General features: G+C 39.5%; 1 protein-coding gene across 1 annotated transcript in view; it reads right to left on the reverse strand.

Annotated features, from left to right (window-relative positions):
- The window catches only part of ITGB5 (integrin subunit beta 5), a 205,288-nt gene that overhangs the window by 170,750 nt on the left and 12,163 nt on the right, over window positions 1-22,375 (reverse strand). The window contains exon 2 of the mRNA XM_069064969.1: window positions 15,521-15,606. Within this exon, the coding sequence (XP_068921070.1) occupies window positions 15,521-15,606 (86 nt within the window). The remainder of the gene's footprint in view (window positions 1-15,520; window positions 15,607-22,375) is intronic.

Genomic DNA, 22,375 nt, shown 5'->3' on the forward strand with positions numbered 1-22,375 from the left:
AGAGAGAGAGAGAGAGAGAGAGAGAGAGACAGAGACAGAGACAGAGAGAGAGACAGAGACAGAGACAGAGAGAGACAGAGACAGAGAGAGACAGAGAGAGACAGAGAGAGACAGAGAGAGACAGAGAGAGACAGAGAGAGACAGAGAGACAGAGAAAGGAAAGAGAGAGAAGGAGTTTTTATATAACACAAAAGCAAATATATAGCCATATATATTTTTATGTATAAATCACATTATGGTATACAATTAGATATTAATTATATACACTATATATAGCCAATTTGGGAATTTGTTTTGCTTAGTTATACATATTTTTCAAGGGTTTTATTTTTCTTTTTTTAACATTTAGGGGGAAGGATGACCAGTAAAGTATTTTGTTCATTAAAAGATTTTAAATAATGTTACAAATGATCAGAATTCAGACAGATGTATGCTGGCTAGAGTTCAAGTCAATTCAGTTCAATTAAATAGCATTTATTGGGCATCTTCTGTGTACCAAGCACTGTGCTAGATGTTGGGAATATAAAAACAACATGAAAAAGACAACAGTCCCTATATTCAAGGAGCTTGATTCTAAAAGGTGCAGGAGCAGGCAGCGTGTACATAGATAAGTAAATACATAATACATACAAACTTGGGGGAGAGATGCAGATAGCACTAACAGGAAAGGCATCAACTTAGAAGTGATACAAGTCATTCTTTTTTTTTTGTCTTTTTTTTTGGGGGGGGGGTAGGGCAATTGGGGTTAAGTGACTTGCCCAAGGTCACATGGCTAGTAAGTGTTAAGTGTCTGAGGTCATATTTGAACATAGGTCCTCCTGACTTCAGGATCAGTGCTCTATTCACTTCACCACCTAGCTGCCCCTATACAAGCCACTCTTAAAGAACAATCTGGATTCCAAAAGACACCAAGGAAGGAGAAGAGCAGGGAAATTAAAGACTTCAAGAATCAGGCATCCCTTCCAGTGCACCTTGAAGGATCACATAGGTAGAATCTGAAGGCACCTGAGATGTCACTGAGTCTAATCCCCTTTTTTACATATGGGGAGTAATTAAGGCCCAGAGTAATTAAGTGACTCGACCAAAGTCTAGGATTTGAACTCAGGTTCAACACTCTCCCTGGTACCAAGATGGTAACTGAGGTTTTTTAGTGTCATACTATAATATGAATGGCCAACAAGAGGACAATGATTATTATGTGGGACCAGGACTAGGAGCCCAGGTGCTCAGGCAAGATTTTAAAATTATCAGGTAATTATCAGGAGTTTGAGGAAGCAATGGGTCTATGTATGGAGTCAAAGCTAGAGAAATAACCTTGACCCTATGCCTATGAGTTCAGACCATTACCACCCAGAAGCATTTTTTTAAAAAGGGCTGAAAATAAATATTCCCTGCCTTGGATCAGAAGCCTGACACAAACATGTTGCTGTGCCTGACCTTTTAGATGCTGAATCCTTGCCTTGACCTCTGGAACTTTACCTTTATTTCTAAAACTGTTTTGGTAGATAGGGGCCACAGTCAAATTAACATCTATGAGGGAGGCCACAAATTTATCTGATTCTGGCTGGAGCAGAAAGACTAAAAATCCTGGGAGGACCTGGGAAGTGGACAGAATCACAGCCCTGATATTCTCCAGACCTCTCTTCTCCAAACAAAACATCCCAAGTTCTGTCAACTGATCCTCCTAGTACATGGATGCCATTCTGCTTATCCCTTCTCTGGACTCTTTTCCAGTGTATCAATGTCCTTTATAAAATGTTGGAGCCCTTCAGAACCTGGCCCTTCCTATCTTTCCAGTCTCCTTCCATCTCCCCCTTTCTCTTCCACTCAGTCATCCAGTGGCATTGGCCTCCTCAAAGTGTCATCTCCCATCTCCAGGCACTTTCTTTCACTGGCTGTTGCACCTGGAATCTCTCCCTCCTCAGTAGCATCTCCTGGATTTTCTTGCTTTCCTCAAGTCCCATCTAAAATTCTAAAATCTTACCTTCAATGAGAAGCCTTTCCTGCTCCCCCTTAAAGCTAGTGCCTTCCCTCTCTGGATTATCTTCAATTAACCTTGCATCTATTTTGTTTGTTTGTTATTGATCACATACTGTCATGCAGCTTACCAGACTGTGAGCTCCTTGAGAGCAGGGACTGTTTTTTTGCCTTTTTGTATCCCCATGGCTCAGTGCCTGCCTGGCAAACAGTAGGTGCTTAATAAATACTTGTTGGTCACCCTTCTTATTAAATGATGGTCAAGGTCCCCCACTGCATCCTGGGCCATCTCTAGTTGCCCTGATCTATATCTATCTGGTCACTGGACCCAAATGACTCTGAAGGGGAAAGTAAGGCTGGTGACTTTGAACAGTCCTCCCTCACTTAAATTCAATTCAATTCCAAGTCCAGGCATTATCTTTCTGATGTCATGGTCCTCTCTATGAATGAAGGACAAACTGTGACTTGTGAATAATCTGAGTTGTCCCAGTGGGGACCCAGCTGGCCAGTTCCAGTGGGCCAACTCGGCTGCTCCTCTGGGATCAGCTTTTTAGCCCCTTGTCCCCCAGGGAAAAATCAACCCACCAGAAAGATGTCAAATAGTTTTTCAGTTTTGTCCTACTAGGCAACACCCAGTGCAGTTGATCACTACAAAGCTAACAGACACAGCTGGCAGGCAGCTTTGTTTAAAGGTTTAGAAAGAGCCCCAAGGCAGGGTGGGAGACCCAAAACAGGTGTAGCCCAACAGGATCCAAGAATAGAAAACTCCCCCAAAATAGTTACTCATCCACTTTTGTCACTTGGCAAGTCAGTCTGCATGGAGACACCACCTCACCACAATTCCCGGGGCATTGCCGTGCAGGGACTTGGGAGGCAGAAGCCTAGGGCTGGAGAGCCAGCTCCAACCTCTACTGGCCACCTGGCTAACACGATATTACTAATTTCTCTACACTGGTTTTTCTCATTTAAACAATAGGGATAAAAATACATTCACAGGGAAGGTGCTATGCAACCATGTCCATAAACAAAAGATACCAAGAAAATAAGATTTTTAAAAAAGTAATATATATGAAAGATAGGTATTAGACTTACATAATTTTTAGGGAGATCTCAGAGGATAATTTCCTCTACCTTTGCAGGTCATCTCCTTTGCAACATTGATTCTGAAAGACCTGCCTCCAGCACTCACAGGTTAAAAACTTACCCAGAGGGCAGCTAGGTGGTACAGTGGATAGAGTATCAGACCTGGAGTCAGAAAGACCCATTTTCCTGAGTTCAATTCTGACCTCAGACAGACCTAGCTGTGTGACCCTGGGCAAGTCACTTTACCCTGTTCACTTCAGTTTCCTCATCTGTAAAATGAACTGGAGAAGGAAATAGCAAACCAGTCCAGTATCTTTGCCATGAAAACCCCAAATGGGGTCATGAATAGTTGGACACAACTGAAAATCATAACAACACAATTTGATGACAAAGAAAATGGCACTGTTCACATACCATTCCCCCAGGTTTTAAGAATGACTGGGGATCCTAGAGTACTGTATCCTAAGCTGTTCACATACTAACTCCCAGGAAGAAGTTTATAAACCAATTTAAGTCTTCCAGCTCAGAACATCTTTTCCAGGATCCTAGGGTGAATTCACTCAAAGTGAAGCCCCCACCCAGGAGCTACTGGGGGTAATTCCTACCTTCAAGATGGGTAAGTTTGCAATGTGAGCACTTACACTTCCAAAATCGGCAAACACTATCAATCTGAGCTTGATATAGTATTTGTTGGTTGTCTAAACTAAAGGAAGTGATGGGGAAAATGTTACCAACACAAATGAAATTTAAAAGTTTGTCCTGCATGCACTTTTTTTTTCTGTAGAGACAATTTTTGGACATTTACCAGCACATCTCTTCTTGCCTCATCTAATACAATAATTATTACAGTCTTTATTCCTCCTCCCCTCAGCCTCTCTGAAAATGGAAACCAGCAGAAGTTGAACAACTGGAAATCTGTGAGCCCTAGAACTACTGCTAAGCTCTGAAGTTGAAATAGTTCAAATTAATGGTGAGGAACTGTTTTGCCAAAGGCTATTGACTTATGGGAGCTGGAAAATGATCAGGTATAACCTAACGTAAGGGAAATTTCCATTGATTCCAAACTTGAAATAATCTCAGAAACCATCCAATATAAAATTTTCATTTTAGAGCTGAGGGAACTGAGGCTCAGAAAGACAAAGTGCTTTGTCCAAGGTCACACAGGGCAGTTCTGCTTTATGAGAGAGAAAAAGAGAGGAAGGAAGGAAGAAGGGAAAGGAGGGAAGGGAAGGAAAGAAGAAAGGAAGGAAGGAAGGAAGGAAGGAAGGAAGGAAGGAAGGAAGGAAAGAAGAGAGGAAGGGAGGGAGGAAGGAAGGAAGGAAAGCAGGCAGGCAGGAAGGAAGGAAGCAGAAATTAAGAGAAAGACATAAAGAGAAAAGGGGGGGGGGCAGCTAGTGGCAGTGAATAGAGCACAGATCCTAGAGTCAGGAGGAACTGAATTCAAATCCAGCCTCAGACATTTGACATATTTACTAGTTGTGTGACCTTGGGCAAGTCACTTAACCCCAATTGCCTTGCCTTCCCCCTCCAAAAAACAAAGAGAAAAGGGAGAGGAAGGGAGGGAAGAAGGGAAAATAAAAAGACAGAAAGGAAGAAGGAAAGAAAGAGTTAAAATCTTTAAAAGCAATCATCAAATTAATTTACTAAGATTGCTATTTTTAATCCTTCAAATTTTTCTCAATGGTAAATTTAAAGAATGTTACAAAAACATTTTACCTCTCTATCCTAGTAAATTTTTTAAGAATCAGTAAAATCATCTCTTTTCCTACTTCTCAAGTTCAAAAATCCCTCATTTCCTATACTGGGGCGGGGCAGGGAAGGATTAGATATCATTTTACAGGAGGAAGGGGAGTCCACTTTCAAAAAGCTAAACTCTCATCTTTCAGCCTTTCATTAGGTTTTTTTTATAAAGCAATCAGGGTTAAGTGACTTGTTCGAGGTTACACGGCCAGTTATTTCTGGGTGTGGTGCTAAGTATCTGAGCCCGGATTTGATCCCCAGATCATTCCGACACTGGAGCTGGTGCTCTTACCTGCTGAGCCATCTGGCCGCCCCTAAGCAATTGGGGTTAAGTAACTTGCTCAAGGTTACATGGCCAGTTACTTCTGGGTGGGTGCTAAGTGTCTGAGCCTGGGATTAGATCCCCAGGTCATCCTGACACTGGAGCCGGTGCTCTTACTCACTGTGCTACCTGGCCACCCCTTTCATTAGGTTTTTACTGAAGAAGTTAGAAGTTATGCTTCATTTTCAAACCTATAAACAAGGGAACAAACATTTTTAAGCACCTACTATGCGACTGGCACCGTGCTAAGTATTTTACAAATATTATCCCATTGGACATTGTAATAGACATACATGTTGCGCTCGCTACTTTGTAATGGGCTAAATAAAGAAGTGGGCTAATGTCGTCCATTAAGAGTCCCAAAAATGTTAAAAATTAAACTAGCAACTTCCTCTGTCTTTCCCTCATCATTAAACCCAACAAACTTTAATCATATGACTTGGTTTAACTGGTATTCAGAGTTAATAACATGGTCAGGTGGAAAAAGCTAAGGGTCAGGGAGAAGAGAGACCTGGGCTCTTCTACTCCTGTCTCTGTCACATGCTAGCTGTGGGATTCTGTGAAATTTGCTTAACCTCTCTAGGGCCTTGGTTTATTCACCTGCAAAATAAAAATTTTCAATTAGATGATCTCTACCACCCCTTCCAGGTATAGGAGACTTTATGAGAAATTGCTTGGAGTAATGGGTAAAGTAAAAGATTTGAAGCCTGGAAAGACCTGGTCTCTGACACTTAGTAGCACTATCATCCTGGGTAAGTCATTTAATCTTTCTGGGCCTCAGTTTCCTGATCTGTAAAAAGAGAGGGGTTGGACAAAATGTGCTCTAAGGGCCTTTCTAGGTATAAATCAAGGTCTAAGGGGCTAATGCTTTTTGGCTGAGCTATTTAACTGAAGCGAATCAGGAGCCGTTATGAACATTTATGCAAACTGGGTAGGTACTAGAAAATTCAGAGCTTAAGACAATCAGATTCAAATGGGCATTTCAATTAATACACTCTAATAAGCCATGGCATAAATTAATTTGACCAAATTGTTCCTTGATTTACAAACACGAATATTCTGAGCATTTGTAATCTCCCATTCTAGACCCCCTGCCCATTCTAGCACCCTAAAAAAATACTCAGTCAGGGTCAGGCATTTCATTCCTTTCTAGCAAGTTATAGCCAAGCAAGGGATTGTCCTGTAAATAAAACCATTCAACAGCTACCTTATCCTACATATCTAACAATGTATTTCTGTATATGAATGCATATGCAGAAAAGGATTATAGGAAAAATTGGCTTATCACAAATACAACCCACTACCCCAGAGTTTTGGGTGAAGAAGCTACTTCTGTGCACCAGCAGGTCACAAAGGTGATGCTTTGTTGATGTGGTTACAACTATGTAACATAATCCAGCCTTTTTCAGGTTATGATTCATATGATATATGCTCTCTATAACAAAAGAACTTAGGTGTGTGCTGTTTGTGTTGAAGATAGGACCACAGGAGGATATACGTAGAGCTGGAATGACTTTAGAGGTCTTCGAATTTAATCCATTATTTTACAGATGAGTAAACTGAGACCCAAAGAAATTAAGTTGACTTGCCCAAAGTCACACCACTAGAAAGTATCAGATGTGGATTTAGAACCCAAGTCCAATAGACTCCAATTCCCAATCCATACTGAATTCTTTATAGCAGAGGTGTCAAATACCTGACCCCAAAATACAGCTCCACCAGGTCAAAATTTAATCAGGGAATCATTAACAAAATTAAAAAAAAAACTACAGTGGAGCCCAGATAATGTTAATATGTGGTTTTCTAAGTCAATATGGCCCACAGGGATCCTTAGGTATGGTTTAGTGGCCCCTGATACTACTTCTTAATTTCTTTTGTGTTACAATTCAGGAACCACAATACCATATGCTAGTAAAGGATTTTTGCAGGTTCTAAAACCCTTAGACATACATGATCTCATCTGATTTTCAAATAAACTCTATAGGGCAGGTATTTTTATCCCCATTTTATAGATGGAAAAAACTGAGGTTCAGAGACTACCTTTTTGAGGTCTTCAGATAGAGGGTAGCTGTCAATTATATCATAATATGGACGCACACCATCATCAGTGGGTTGGATTTAATGGCCATTGCAGTCTTTTCCAACTCTCAAATTCTTTAATTTTGTGATTCGACAAAGATAGTCCTCTATGCCTAAAGCCATTCAAGATTTAGTTCTACCAGAACCAAAAGCTCTAATGGCACCACCATTGAGATCAAAAGAAAATTTTGGTGGAGACTGAACTTGGGGGGGGAGGTGCAGAGGAGAAGGATGGGGATGGTATCTGGATCTGTAGTTTCAGCAGTGGTGAACTCCCAGTGTGGAAACTCCATCTATCAATGCAAAGTAGCAGCTCCTCAGAAATGTATCCTCTTAGAGAGCTGCCTAGGGCAATGACAGGTTAAATGACTTGTCAATAGCTGTCAGAGGCCTATCTTAAACCTAAGTCTTCCTGCCACCAAGGTGCCCTCTCTATGCACTATGCCATTTTGCCTCTATGTGAAGGTTATAATGTTGCTCATCCATTTCAATTGTGTCCATCTCTTTGTAACCCCACTTGGGGCTTTCCTGGCAGAGATACTAGAGTGGTTTGTCATTTCCTTCTCCAATTCATTTTACAGATGAGAAACTGAGGCAAATAGGGTTAAGTGACTTACCCAGGGTCACACAGTTAAGTATCTGAGGAAGAATTTGAACTCAGGAAGATAAGTCTTCCTGACCCCAGGCCTAGTGCTCAGTACATCACACCACCTAGAGGCCTCTTTAAAAATAAAAGGCATTAAATAAATGTTCATTGGATTTTATTTAATGCATGCTGAATACTGACAATCCAATGATACCTGATATATTTAACAAATCATTTTCTCATTACAAAAGATGGGGGGAACCACAAGGTAAAACACAAATTTCAAAAGGAACAGGATTGCTATTGTTTATCCTTCGTTCTCTAAGGGGACCAATGACATCAACTGTAGCTTGGAGGAAAGAAAGTCAAAGGAAGAGGAAGTACAGCAGTTCCAAATTTCTCTTATCTGGAGGGAGCTAGGTGATGTGATACATAGAGGACTAGACCTGGAGTCAAGAAGACCTGAGTTCAAATCCAGCCTCAAACAGTTACTAGCTATGTGACCCTGGGCAAGTAATTTAACTTCTACTTGCTTCAGTTTCTTCAATTATAAAATAACAGCACCTCCCTGGAAGGGTTGTTGTGAGGAGCAAATGAGATGTTTAGAAATTACTTAGTATAGCACATAGTAGGAGCTATATAAATGCTATCCCTTTCCCCTTTTCCCCTTCCATTCCCTTCTTACTAAAAATACATACAGGCTAAAAGCTGCCACTTTTACTGAAGTCTGGTTCAGCAAAATTCAGTATGCCCCTTGAAAGAGTGGACCCAATACCCAACGGAGAACTGTGTTCCTTGAATATGCTTACTCCGCTATATTCTACTCCCAGACTGTTAAAACACATAAAGTGACCCTTTCATCTTCTTGCTGGGTATTAAGCAAAACACATTGGATTTGTTTAATCTCTTTCAGTTCATTAAACTTGAGTTCCAAGTCTTGGACACAGTAATTCAAAGGACCTGATACTACTTTTCAAAGTGAAACTGTTTCAAAAGGGAAAGTGTTTTCAAAAAAAAAAAAAATCTGGATAACAAGGTGGAAATTTAAACTTCCTAAAGCGTTCTTTAACAACAAAAAAATGTTCCTTCCTAACCAACAGATTTGGAAAATTAAGTCATGGTTCCTTTTAACTGGGCCTTCTTAGAGGCTTTTTTCCACTCCTCTCCCTGTCCCTATAACTCACTAGTTGTACGTCCTTGGGTAAGTCATTGAACTTCCAAGAACCTCCACTCCTTCATCGGCAAAAAAGTGCAGAAACTAAAGGTGGGGCTCCTAACTTCCCAGAGCTGTCTGTGAGACTGTGGGAGTGGCTGGTTTTTTTTGATCCTTGGCACAAATTTTCATGGGCTTCCAATAGGTTAAGTCATTTTAAGGATTTGTGGGAGTTACTATTTAAATCATTCCTTTCCATTCTTTTCTAACTAATGCTTATATTTTATTCAGTTCCCCCCCCCTTTTTTTTTGCTTTTTTCTTTGGAGGGGGTAAGGTAGGGCAATTGGGGTTAAATGACTTGCCCAAGGTCACATGGCTAGTTTTGTGTTAAGTGTCTGAGGCCGGATTTGAACTCAGGTCCTCCTGACTCCGGGGCTGGTGCTCTATTCACTGTGCCATCTAGCTGCCCCTATTTGGTTCCTTTTTAAAAAACTGAACAATCACATGTATTTTTCTTCTCCTGTATTTCCCTAGAGAGTAGGCTCGAAAGTGTGGCTATCAAACCATATCTTCATAAACCCTGCAGTTGAAACAGATAAGTATTCATTCCTTCAGCAAATATTTATTAAACACTTACAGAATACAGACCACTCAACTAGATGCTGAAGAAACACAAGGTTTAGATAAGACCCTAATGATGGATATTATAATTTAGTAGTAGACCAAGACACTCTGAAATATAATCAAAAAATAAGCACATGGGGGCAGCTAGGTGACACAGTGAATAGAGCACCAACCCTGGAGTCAGGAGGACCTGAGTTCAAATATGACCTCAGACACTTCACACTTACTAGTCAAGTGGCCTTGGGCAAGTCATTTAACCCCAAATGCCCTGCCTTCCCTCCTCCAAAAACACACACACACACACACACACACACACACACACAAAAGTGCATGAAAGAGTTACAAAACAAGATGCTAGAAAAGTCCTGTAAAAGGTTATTAAGAATTGTAGAGTTCAGAGAAGCATTCCTGGAGAAGTAAAGATTTGATTTTTGCTTTAAAGGATGGACAGGCATTCAACAAAGGGAGTGGGGGAGGCATTCCTCCAGGCACAGAAACAATCAGAGCAGAGACAGGGAGCTTATTTAGAGAACAGATAAGATTCCAGATGCAGCTGAAGCATAAAATAAGTAACAGACTAATACAAGAAGGCTAGAAAGGTAGGATGACTCTAGATTGGGAAGAGCTTTGAATGCCAAAATAATTTGAATTTTCTTTGGTATGCAATAAGTAGCCACTGAAAATTTTTGACATGTACATAACAGCAGTAGATATGTTCACATAAGAAAGGATATTCTAATAGTAGCAAGAAGGATAGATTGGAAGAAGAGAGTGGAAGCAGGAAGGAAACTATCTTAAGTGCTAATAAGGGCCTATAATTAAGCGATAGCAATGGGTACAGGAAGGAGGGGACAGATGTGAGAAATAATGAGATAGAATTGACAGCAATTCACAACCAACTGAGTATTAAAGGTGAGGAGAAAGAGTTAAACATGACCCTAAGTAATGAGGACTTTTGTATTAGGATGGTAGTAGTGGGTATGTGAAAGAGGAGAAATACATGAGAAATCTTCAAGAGATGAAATAGACAGGTCTTAGTAACTGACTAAGTATGAAAGATAAGGAAGAGGGAAGCATCAGTCCCAAAAGTTGCAATATGTGTTCTCCTGAGTAGATGAATGGTAATACCATACACAAAAATAGTGAAGTCAGGAGAATCAGGTTTATAGGAAAGATAAATTTGGTACAAACCTGTTTGATATAAGGTACCTACAGGACATTTAGACAGAGATGCTAGTCTAAAGCTCATAAGAAAGCATGAGATTAGAACAACAGATATTGCAGTCATCTGCATAGAAGTAGTAGTTGAAGTCATAAGAATTAAGCAGATTTACAGAGCACAGAAGGAGAAGAATGCCAAGGATAGAGTCTTGGGAAACATCCACATGAAGGAGTCAGGAAAAAAGCAACACTGGAAGAGACATCATAAGACAGGTTGGAGAAAGAGGAAAAGAATATAGAAAATATGGTGCCTCTAAAGTCACAGGACAAGAAGAAGGTATTGGATAACATTGTCTAAAGCTGCAGAGGTCAAGGAGAAATGAAAAAAGGATGTGGAATTTAGTGATTGGAAAGCTATTGGTGACCTTTGAGATTCCACTTTCAGTAGAGTAGTGGGAAGAATAAAAGTTAGATTTCAAAGGATTGTGGAAGAAGACAGGATATTGAGGAAATGGAGGCATTGGGAAAGATGGTAGAGTAGCTAGTTAGGATATAAGGGTCATGGTTTGTACTCTGATAAAAAGGATTAGGGGGAACTGAAAAGTTTAGAGGAAGCCTGGAAGCAATCAGTGACTTGGGAGAGACTGAAGAAACAGGAGAAAGATAGAATGATTACTGGAGCAATGTCCAGGAGGAAAAAGGAGGGAATTGGATTAGGGGTAAAAGTATAAGGATTAGTTTTAGTAAGGAATGCAGATAGTTCTGTGATCAGCTCTGACCATGTGACTGCCCACCCTCCCAACCCCATTATACTATTCAACAAACTCGGGGATTAACAGAGGCAGGATCAAATATAAAATCCACAACCAGCCCCTCTCCTACCTTTCCAGTGTTTTTACACTCTATGCACCCCTAGATTCTCTGTGATCCAGAAGTACTGGCCTAAATACTCAATCTCCAGATTCTGGGCACTCTAACTGGAGGTCCACCATGGCTGCAATTTTCTCCCTCTTCATCTCCATCTTCTGGCTTCCTTGACCACCTTTAAATCCCAGCTAAGGTCCTTCCTTCTACAAGAAGCTTTTCCTGATTCCCCTTAATGTTAGTCTTCTCTCTGTTGATTATCTCCTATTTGTCCTGTTAATAGAATTTGTATGTAGTGGTTTTCATGTTATCTCTCAGATGGTGAGTTCCTTAATATCAGGGACTGGGTTTTGCCTTCTTTTGTATTCCCAACCTTGTACAGTTCTGGGCACAAAGTAGAGTACTTAATAAATGCACACTGAATGACTAGTAGGAAGAAACAAAGGGTAATGATACTGAGAAGTTTTGAGGAATAAAGAACATTCAGGAAGTTCATGTCACATACCCTCATAAGATCATAACTTTCAAGTTGAACGGACGTAATGGGCCACAGTCTAATCCTCTTTTGTCATAATAATTTATTATTTTACTTTTAAAATAGATTTTAATGATTCATTGTTATTACATTATTACTAGGTATACGCTCCCCCTCCACCACCACCAAAGTTGAAACCTCTTCTGTAACAAAGAAAAACAAAGCAAAAACAACTGATACCATCGACCCATCTGACAATATATGCAGTTTCCTCATCTCATAGTTCTCCATGTCTCTGTGGAAAAAAAGGGACAGGATGTTTCATTATCTGTTCTAATGGACCACTATTGGTTTTTACTTTCTCAGTTTGACTTCCTGTAATGGGAATGCAAATTTGGAAGATTTTCCCTGCCCCTAGGCTAAAATGCACCTGAAGCCTGGGGAGGGAGGCTTGTTTTTCAGTAGATACTTTTTGATTGGCCAGTGGGTCAATAAGGTTGTTACATTCTCTGAGCCAGGAGAAGGCTAGATAAGCCCTGATGTGTAGCTTTGTTTTGGGACTCATTTTGAGAAGTGTTCTGTGATTTGATCTGAATTCTGGGAAGCCGTTGTTGAGAGTCCCCCGGCTTTGAAAAACCCAGATGCTGATTTGTTATGGATGTAATGGTTGGACAGTTTGGAAATCTGTCTACTTGATCTGTTTCTGTCTTGATAATTCTGCCTGTATACTTTGAAGTTCGGGGTGCTGACCTTTTTCCCCTGAACAAGGTAAACGATATATGTCTGACTGATTAAAGTAAGCTTGTTAACCCATTTTGAGTTGCTTTCCTTTAACAAAGCAGATCCAAGAACCTGTGTGAGCAGGCACCCTGGGGACGCCGGGGTGCTTGCTGCTACACTTCCTTTCAGGGATATTTTTAGTTATATAGTTGCAGTCATTGTACCTATTTCTCTTCTGTTTTGATTGATTCACTCTGTATTAGCTCACAGAGATTACCCCACGATTCTCTAAATTCCTCATGCTCTTTGTTTCTATTGAACATTTTCTTTTCCCCCAGTTACATTCAAAGGCAATTATTAACATTTGCTTTTTAAAACTTTGAGATCCAAGTTCTCTCCCTCCTTCCTCAGCCCACTTCATTGAGAAGGCAAGCAATTCAATATAGGTTATACATGTGTAGTCATGCAAAACATACCCATAACAGTCATGTTGTGAAAGAAAATACAGACAAAAAGAAGCTCAAGGAAAATAAAGAAAGTGGCGGGGAGAAGTATGCTTCAATCTGAATTGAGACACCGTTGATTCTTTTTCTGGGGATGGATAGCATTTTTCATCGTTAAGTCCTTCAGAGTTGTCTTGAATCATTGTATTGCTGAGAATATCTAAGTCATTCACAATGACCATCTTATGATATCGCTGTTACTTTGTACACAGCACATTTTACTTTGTGTCAGCCCACGCAAGTCTTTTCAGATTTTTCCGAGAGCATCATGCTTATCATTTCCTATCATCCATGCTTGTAAATTTACATTATCTGTAAACATAGTACGATATATACTCTTCACCTCTTACAGCACCATGATGTTCCACTTTATTCATATAATAATGTTAATAACTAGCATTTATATAAAGCTGTAAGGTTTGCAAAGCACTTCTCAAATATTACCTCAGAACAACCCTCTAAGGTAGATGCTACTGTTATCTACATTTATAGTTGGAAGAAACTGAGGCACAGGGTAGTTAAGTGACTTGCCTGGAATCACATTGATAGTAAGTATCAGAGGTTGAAATGGAATTCATATCTTCCTGACTCGAGGATCACGACTATGTTACCTACTTACCTACCACAATGGATGAGTATCTACCTTATTTCTAGTTCTTAACTACCACAGAAAGGTCTACTGTAAATAATGTACATATATACTTTGTGTCTTTGACCGCTCTGAGATATAAAAGTTTCTTAAAGTGGATGAATCAAAGAAAAGGAAGAATTTGGCCAGTTTTCATGCATAATTATAAATTTATCCAGAATAATCAGCCACTCACAATTCCACCAATGATATATTAGTCTTCTCACAACTCCTTCAACATTAACTGTTTTCTTTTTTCTCTTCTTTTCTTTTTTTTTTTTTTTGCCATCTTTGTAAAACTGCATGCAGGGTGTGAGTCAAAATAAATATATATCTTTTCAAATTTCTGTTACTCTTATTATTAGTGATCTGGAGGACGTTTTCAAAAGGACATTGTTATTTTGCCATTCCTTTGAAAATTGTGCATATTCTTTGATATATCTCTTGGATCCATATATCTGAATATATGTGTGTATATATTTCTATATATAAACATGCATGTATACATGTGTATATACAAGCAGATGTACACATATAATAGTTACATATGTTTGGATAGTATATGATATTATCAGTGATAATGATGAAAAATTTTTTTCCTATTCTATTAAGTTTCTTGTGATCCTATCTGCATTAATTTTATCTGTGTAAAGAATCTTTTCATATTACAAATGAGAAGAGTGAAGCCCAGATAGGTTAAGTGATTTGCCAGAATCTCACAAATTGTAAGTTTTTAAGGAAGGATTCAAACCTAGGTCTTCCTGACACCAAGCCATTGAGGGAGAGAGAGAGAGTAAATTTGATAGAGAAGTTGAGCTTGGGTATTATGCATTTCCTGATTAAGTTGCTAGGTTCAGACAATTTTAAGTCCACTATCATGTAAATATACTAATGGACAACTTTTAGAATTTTGAGAAATAGCAGCTGCTTAAAATTTAAAGACAGTAAGAGCCAATTTATAATGTTTGTACTCTGATAAAAAGTCAACATAACTATTACTAACGTTCCCCAGCATTCCACATACAGATACAAAAATGTTATGTGCCAAGTTGGTAATCCCACCAATTCAAAGTTGCTAGTCTCTGTCTATGGGTTCAGCAAAGGGTTTTGACCTTATGTTATTAAATCAAAGTGAAATGAAAGCACATTCCTAAAAGTAAAAAACAATACAACCAAACAGTAACCAAAAATGACCCTTAAAAGGTTTCATAAAACAGCAGTACTTCCTTGGTCTCTAACTTGAGAGTGATCAGATTAAAGATTTGCACAAAAACCTGCTATGTATTGGGACTGAGATAGGAGTAAAGGAGGAGTTGATAATCTCTAATCAAGCAACCTTAGGTGAAGTAAAAAAGATTAAGTTTGGATTCAGGAAGACCTCAGTTCAAATCCAGCCTTGGATCCTTACTAGTCATGTGACCCTGAGCAAGTCACTTTACCTCTGTCTGCCTCAGTTTCCTCATCTGTAAAATGAGTAACAATAGCACTCACTTTCCAGGGTTGTGGTGTGTTACATATGTAAAGTGCTTTGTAAACCTTACAACACTACATAAATGTTAACTCTGGTTATTAACAACAACCCTCAACCCTCCTCCCACTCATACCTCTTTGGAACACCAAGCACATTCTGGGTTGATGAGCAGACATTCTTCACAGGAGGTGGCACTCCCACTTGTACAGATGTTGAAACCTTCAAAGACAAAAAAACAAAAGAGGTATTCAATGAGTTCCAAGCTATCACTTTAATGATGAACTTTTGAGTTGTGGGCTATATGCCATTGAGGGACCATTTGTTCAATAGAAGACTCAAAGTTGTGTCTCTTTCTCCCTTGCTATACAACAACAATTTTAAAAACATTCATCAGATCATTATTCCATTCTTATCACCACAGATCTCCATACCACACCCTCACTCTTAACATAAAGATTTTTTGTTGTTTAGTCATTTTAGTTATATCCAACTCTTTGTGACCTCATTTGGTGTTTTCTTGATAAAGATACTGGAGTGGTTTGCTGTTTCCTTCTCCAGCTCATTTTACAGATGAGGAGACCGAGGCAAACAGTATTAAGTGATTTGACCAAGGTCACATAGCTAGTAAGTGGCTGGGATCAGATTTTAATTCATGAACAGGAGCCTTCCTGACTCCAGACCTGGTGCTCTATCCAACTGAGGCACCTAGTCTGTTTTAGGCACCCAAACCTTTGAAACACAGAATAGGTGAGGAGAAATAAAGGGGGAAAAAATGTCACTCATTTTTGGCCAAATTCTATGGCATATCAAGAAAGTCTGAGAAACTTTTAGTCTTGTAAACTAACTATGGCTTCTTCCTTAGCACACTAAAATTTGTGTGCGTGTTTCTTTTTTTTTTCTTTTAAGAGGGAAATTTATTTTTTCTTCCACCTCCACTCCAATAGGAAAAGAAAAAAATAAATTTCTTATAACTAATATGCAGAGCCAAGGAAAAACAAATTCCCTCATTGGTCATGTTCAAAAGATTATAATTCATCCTTCTTCCTCAAGTTCCTTCAGTGGTTCTCTGAAATCTCGGATTGTCACCATGTTGATCAGAGTTCTTACAGCTTTCAAAGCTATTTATTCTACCCAGTGCTACCCATTTTATTGTAGAAATTATTCTCTTGGTTCTGCTTATTTCGTTCTTCATCAATTTTATAAAGTCATTAAAATTGTTCATTTTCATAACATTGTCATTATAGTAGAAATTATTTTTTTAGTTCCACTCCACTATGAATGAGTTGAAACAAGTCTTTCCACTTCTCTTTGAAGTCATCTATCTCCTCATTTCTTTCAGCTGGCAGTCAGTTGACATTTATTAAACACCAACTGTGTACCAAGCCCTGTGCTAAGCACTGAGATTACAAAGAAAGGCAAAAGACAGTCTTTGCTCTCCAGGAACCTGTAATCTAACAAGAGTGACAACAGGCAAATAACCACGTGCAAATAAGCTTTACACAGGATGTCTGGTCAACAGAGGGGAGGCTAGATGAATCGTATCCCATCACATTCATATCACAAAATTTGTCCAGTTATCCCAAACTGATGATGAAAAATTAGCAAAAATAGCAGCTTTGACATGAACAATTTCTTCCTACTTTCATTTTTCAAATGTTATCTCAAAAGCCATCCTACATTGCTTTTCTCGGGGAATAATAGTTTAGTTCTCTCTCCTGGAGAGAGTGCTGACCTGGATTGAAGAAAACCTGGTTCACAGGACAACACTGTACACAGTTAACAGCAACACTGTTTGATGACCAACTTTGGTAGACTTAGCTCTTCTCAGCAATGCAAAGACCTAAGACAATTCCAACAGAATTCTCAAGATAGAAAATGCTATCCACATCCAGAGTTAGAACTATGAAGTCTGAATGCAGATCAAAGCATCCTATTTACTCCTTTTTGTTGTTGTTTTTTTCTTGTGGTTTTTCCCTTTTGTCCTGATTCTTCTTTCACAACATGACTAATGTGGAAATAGGTTTAATATGATTGTACATGTATAGCCTATATCAGATTGCATGCTGTCTTGGGGAGAGGGAAGGAAAGGGAGGGAGAAAAAAAAATTTGGAACTCAAAATCTTGTAAAAGTGAATGTTGAAAACTATCTTTGCATGTAATTGGAAAATAAATTATTAAGTGGGGGGGGGGAAGAAAGAAAATCTGATTCAAATCCTGCCTTCATCTATCTGTCTATCTGACAATCTTGAGCTATAAGACAAGGGGCGGCTAGGTGGAGCAGAGAATAGAGTACCAGCCCTGGAGTCAGGAGGACCTGAGTTCAAATCTGGCCTCAGACACTTAACACACATACACACACACACACACACACACACACACACACACACCAAAAAACCCTAGCTGTGTGACCTTGGGCAAGTCACTTAACCTCAATTGCCTACCCTCCCCCCTCCAACAAGAAGAAAGAAAGAAAGAAAGAAAGAAAGAAAGAAAGAAAGAAAGAAAGAAAGAAAGAAAGAAAGAAAGAAAGAGAGAGACTGTGGACAAGTCATTTAAAGCTTTGAGTTTCAGTTTCCTTGTCTATAAGAAATAATAATACCTCTAATACCCACCTGACCTTATTGTCATGAGGCCCAAATGAGATGATGTATATAAAAGGTTTTGAAATTTTTCAAGTACTGCAAAAATGTTAGTCATTAGCACACATCTTTAGAATATCCAGGTCAGAAAGGGTCCTGACCCCCAGGAAGGCTGACACCAGAGATGAGGCCATATGGGGCATCTTCATTAGGCTGCCTCCCATACAACATTTTGGTCATTAACACAGGAACCAGCTGGCAAACCCTTTATTAGTGATTTGGTAGGAAGTATAGGCAAGATAACAGAGCAGGAATGTTCAAGCACTTAGATAGAGAAAGGGAACACAAAGGAATAAGCATTTAAGGCCTGCTAGGTGTGCCATGCTATATACTTTACAAATATTATCTCCTCTGAGATTTTAACTAGGAATCAAAAGTCCTGACTCTTCTGGTTTTGTTAGCCATATGAACTAAGGTCAGCCCCTTCAGTCTTTGAAATTCAGTCTCTTTATCTGTTAAAGGGAGAGAATTTTCTAATTGGAAAGTTCTAGTCCAACCCCTAATCCCTTCACTATTTTGGATGCATAAAAGGTCTGAATTGTTTGTTTAGGGTGACAGAGCACAGACAGGGTTAGAAATCCCATCTTCTGTAGCATCCCTCTTACTACCCCATACAGCAACCTCACAGGCTTATTGCAAGGATCAAATGGACTAATGCAGGTGAAAAAGCTGGTGTTTATTAACTATTTATCAACAAGACGGGAAAGGACTTAGCCCGGGGATGGGGAACCCGAAGCCTCAAGGCCACATGTGGCCCTCTAGGCCCTAAAGTGGGGCCCTTTGACTGAATCCAAACTAGAGGGCCACATGTGGTCTCAAGGCCACAGGTTCCCCATCCCTCCTAGCCAAACCAGACTTTTTGGATGCAGAATCTCCCAAATCATGAATTCACTGCCTCTAGGTAGTTCCAAATGATATCATTTAGCAGATCATTCAGGGCCTGCCTACCTCTTCATCCTCCTCATCCACTTCATCTACTTGCCCAGTGGAATAGGCAGATGAGAACAATTTGTTCCAATGGCCTTGAAGGCAGTTGAAGCAGGGGCTGTGGAGCACAGAGAATCTGGTCAGACATTGAAGATACAAAGGCCATCCACTGCGTCCCTGGGCCATGACCAGTGGTCCTGACTTTTGTCCTGCCACTGAACTTCAATGACTCCAGAAGAGAGTAAGACTGATGCCTGTGTAGCTCTGCCTCACTTGAATCCAATTCACATGGAAATCAAGACATTACGCCTGTAATTAATGTCATTGATCCTCAGCAAACAAAAGACAAACAACAACTTCTTCATCCAAGTCCCTGCATTAATCATAGATACAAAGTCACCGACTTATTAGCTGGAAGGGATCCTAGAGAGTCCTGAGGTTCTTAACCTTGGATCTGTGAACTTATTTTTTTTAAATACTTTGATGAGTATCTTCCAATATAATTCATTTCCTTCATACTTTACTTTATGCAGTTAAAAACACTATTCCAAGAAGGGTTTCATAGGCTTCACCAAACTAGCAGACGGATCCAGGACACAGAAAAAAATTAAGAACCCTTGACCTACTCCAACTTCGTTAACAGAAGAAATCAAGGCCCAAGAGGGTCAAGTGACTCGGCGACAAAGCCAGAATTCAAACTCAGGTCCCCTGATTCCAAAACTCAGTGCTCCTCCCACCATCCATGCTGCAGAAATCCAGCATCCTTATGATCCCCACTAGCTTGATTTCTTGTGCCTGCCTGCCAAGACCCTTGGGTGAAGGACCCTTTCTGACCTGGATATTCTATTGTAAATTCTTCCTGACCCCATTTGGGGTTTTCTTGGCAAAGGTACTGGGGTAGTTTGCCATTTCCTTCTCCAGCTCATTTTACAGATGAGGAAACTGAGATAAACAGAGTTAAGTGACTTGCCCAGAGTCACACAGCTAGTAAGTGTCTGAGGCTAGATTTAAACTCAGAAAGATGAGTCTCTATTCACTGCACCACAGGATAGTCTATAGAAATCCATTACTAAGTGCATGTATACTACTGTAAAGTTTCTGAAAGGCTTGACTATTTGGCGTTAAGATAGACAAGTAGTTTATAATAGCACTTAGGAAAAACCTGGCATCTTTCATTCCCTTTCTATCTGTTTCACCAATTTATTTTGTGACTGCAGGCATGTTGCTTAATGCTCTCATAGACCAATTTCAAAAGCTTCATAAGGGTAACATTACCAATGACTTCTCTCACCAGTTCTGTTAAAGACGTCATTTTAATAGTATATTTTGAACATGGTTAGACCAACTCTCCCAACCAGCCTGGACAAAATTATATGATGCCAGGCCACACCAGGGTTTCCAAGCACCTGCTCTTTCTTTTCCTCTCAAAAAAACTCCAAAAACTATGGGCCACCTCATGAAGTACTGGGGAGATAGCTGATACTTTCTTAAGGGAGTGGTTCCAAGCTAGCATTAGGAAGTCCTAAGATGAAAGATCTGGGTGGTATAGTGGATAGAACACTGGGCTTGAAAGACTCATCTTCTTGAGTTCAAATCTGGCCTCAGACAATTCCCAACTATGTGACACTGGGCAAGTCACTTAACCCTGTTTGCCCCAGTTTCCTCATCTTTAAAATGATGTGGAGAAGGATATAGAAAACCACTCTAGTATCTTTGCCATGAAAACCCCAAATGGGCCAACAAAGAGTCAGACACAACTGAAAACTCAAGAACAAAGATGAAAGATTACTTATGAATAAACATTTTACAAAGTGAATTTTAGAATTCAGGATTTGGATTAAGACAAACATTTGCCTTTTAATTTGATTTTAAAATGTCTATTTTATAAATAAATTTTTCTAAATTTGCATTTAATAATTGTACAAATATTTCTTTAATAAATATTTTACCTAATATTTATGAACAGGAAATTGTATGTGTGTATATATGTATGTGTATATGTATATATGTGTGGGTACACGTGTGTGTGTGTGTATAAGGATCATGAACTGGGAGCTGGGAAGTATTTCTTTGGCCCCTGAGTCCAATCCTCTCATTTTATTGATCAGGAAACCAGAAGTTCAGGGGTATAAAGTGACTTGAAGTTGGTTGTGAGAATATAAAGAGATGCTTCTACTAGTACAAAATGAAGAAGAATCCAGGCATGACATGGAAGGGGGAGGAGAATGCTGAGGATAATTAAATGGTGATAAAAAATAGTATTTTGATTTTAGTAGATGCTGAAGAGCTGAATGGAGTTACCATTCAAGTAGCCAGTGATTCAGGCCAGCTCTTACTAGGCTAGGAGCAGAAACCTAAACAGATACAAGAGATCTCCCTAGGACAGCAGAGAGTGAAATCTCTACTCAATATCATCATGGTTAAAATAACACCTTTACAGAAATATACTTTCATGTCTATAGAGCATATAAACTGTTCTGGGAACCAGGCCAAAGGGACTGTAAAGGGAACTCAGTAAGGGATCTCCCAAAGAGTTAATGAGTTTCCTAAACTGTAGATATGACCACGTCATCTCCCTGCACTTCCCCTGTTCAATGAGTTCCTGTGGTTACCTATAGGATCCAACATAAAATCCTCATGATTCATCTTCCTGAGTTCAATTCTGGCCTCAGACACTTACTAGCTGTGTGACCCTGGGCAAGTCACTTAACCATGTTTGTCTCAGTTTCCTCATCTGTAAAATAAGCTGGAGAAGGAAATGGCAAATTACACCAGTATTTCTGCCAAGAATCACAGAGTTGACAGGACTGAAAAATGACTGAACAGCAATTTCCTCACTCCAGACCCAGCACTTCATCCACTGAGCCACCTAACTGTCCCTACACACAATGACTAGGCAACACTGGGCAGCCACTTAACTTCTCAATGTTTTAGACAGTTAAGAAAGATGAGATGCTGCTGAACTGAATTAGTAGAGGGGATTTCTCACTTAGGAGTTTCCTAAATCAATTAAATCAAAGGTTTAGTCCTTATCCCTAATAATAATTATGATAAATTCTCATCTATTATACTAAAGTAGTCATTTTCTTAACCATCCAGAAGCATATTCGAAAGCATATGTTTGTTGCTGTTAGAACTTCCTGAAAGAGGAATATTGTAGATTCTAACCTCAAATTAAGCAGAGGGTACATGCTGGTATTTAGCATCACAGAATTTTAGAGAGGCAAGGGACTTGGAAAATTTGAGAATACGTATGATCATGCCAAACTGTCCCCAAATCTCACTGATATGTCCAGTCAGTTTCCATTCTAGAAATTCTGCCAGGCTATTTAGCTTATTCCTTCTGGCTCTGTAGCTATAAATTTATAATGTGCTTATGAGGAGAGGAGAGGAGAGGAGAGGAGAGGAGAGGAGAGGAGAGG

This window comes from Petaurus breviceps, unplaced genomic scaffold (genome assembly GCF_028583685.1).
Source record: "Petaurus breviceps papuanus isolate PSGF00001 unplaced genomic scaffold, PetGlider_PUasm1.0 90654, whole genome shotgun sequence".
In the NCBI taxonomy this organism is placed as follows: Eukaryota; Metazoa; Chordata; class Mammalia; order Diprotodontia; family Petauridae; genus Petaurus; species Petaurus breviceps.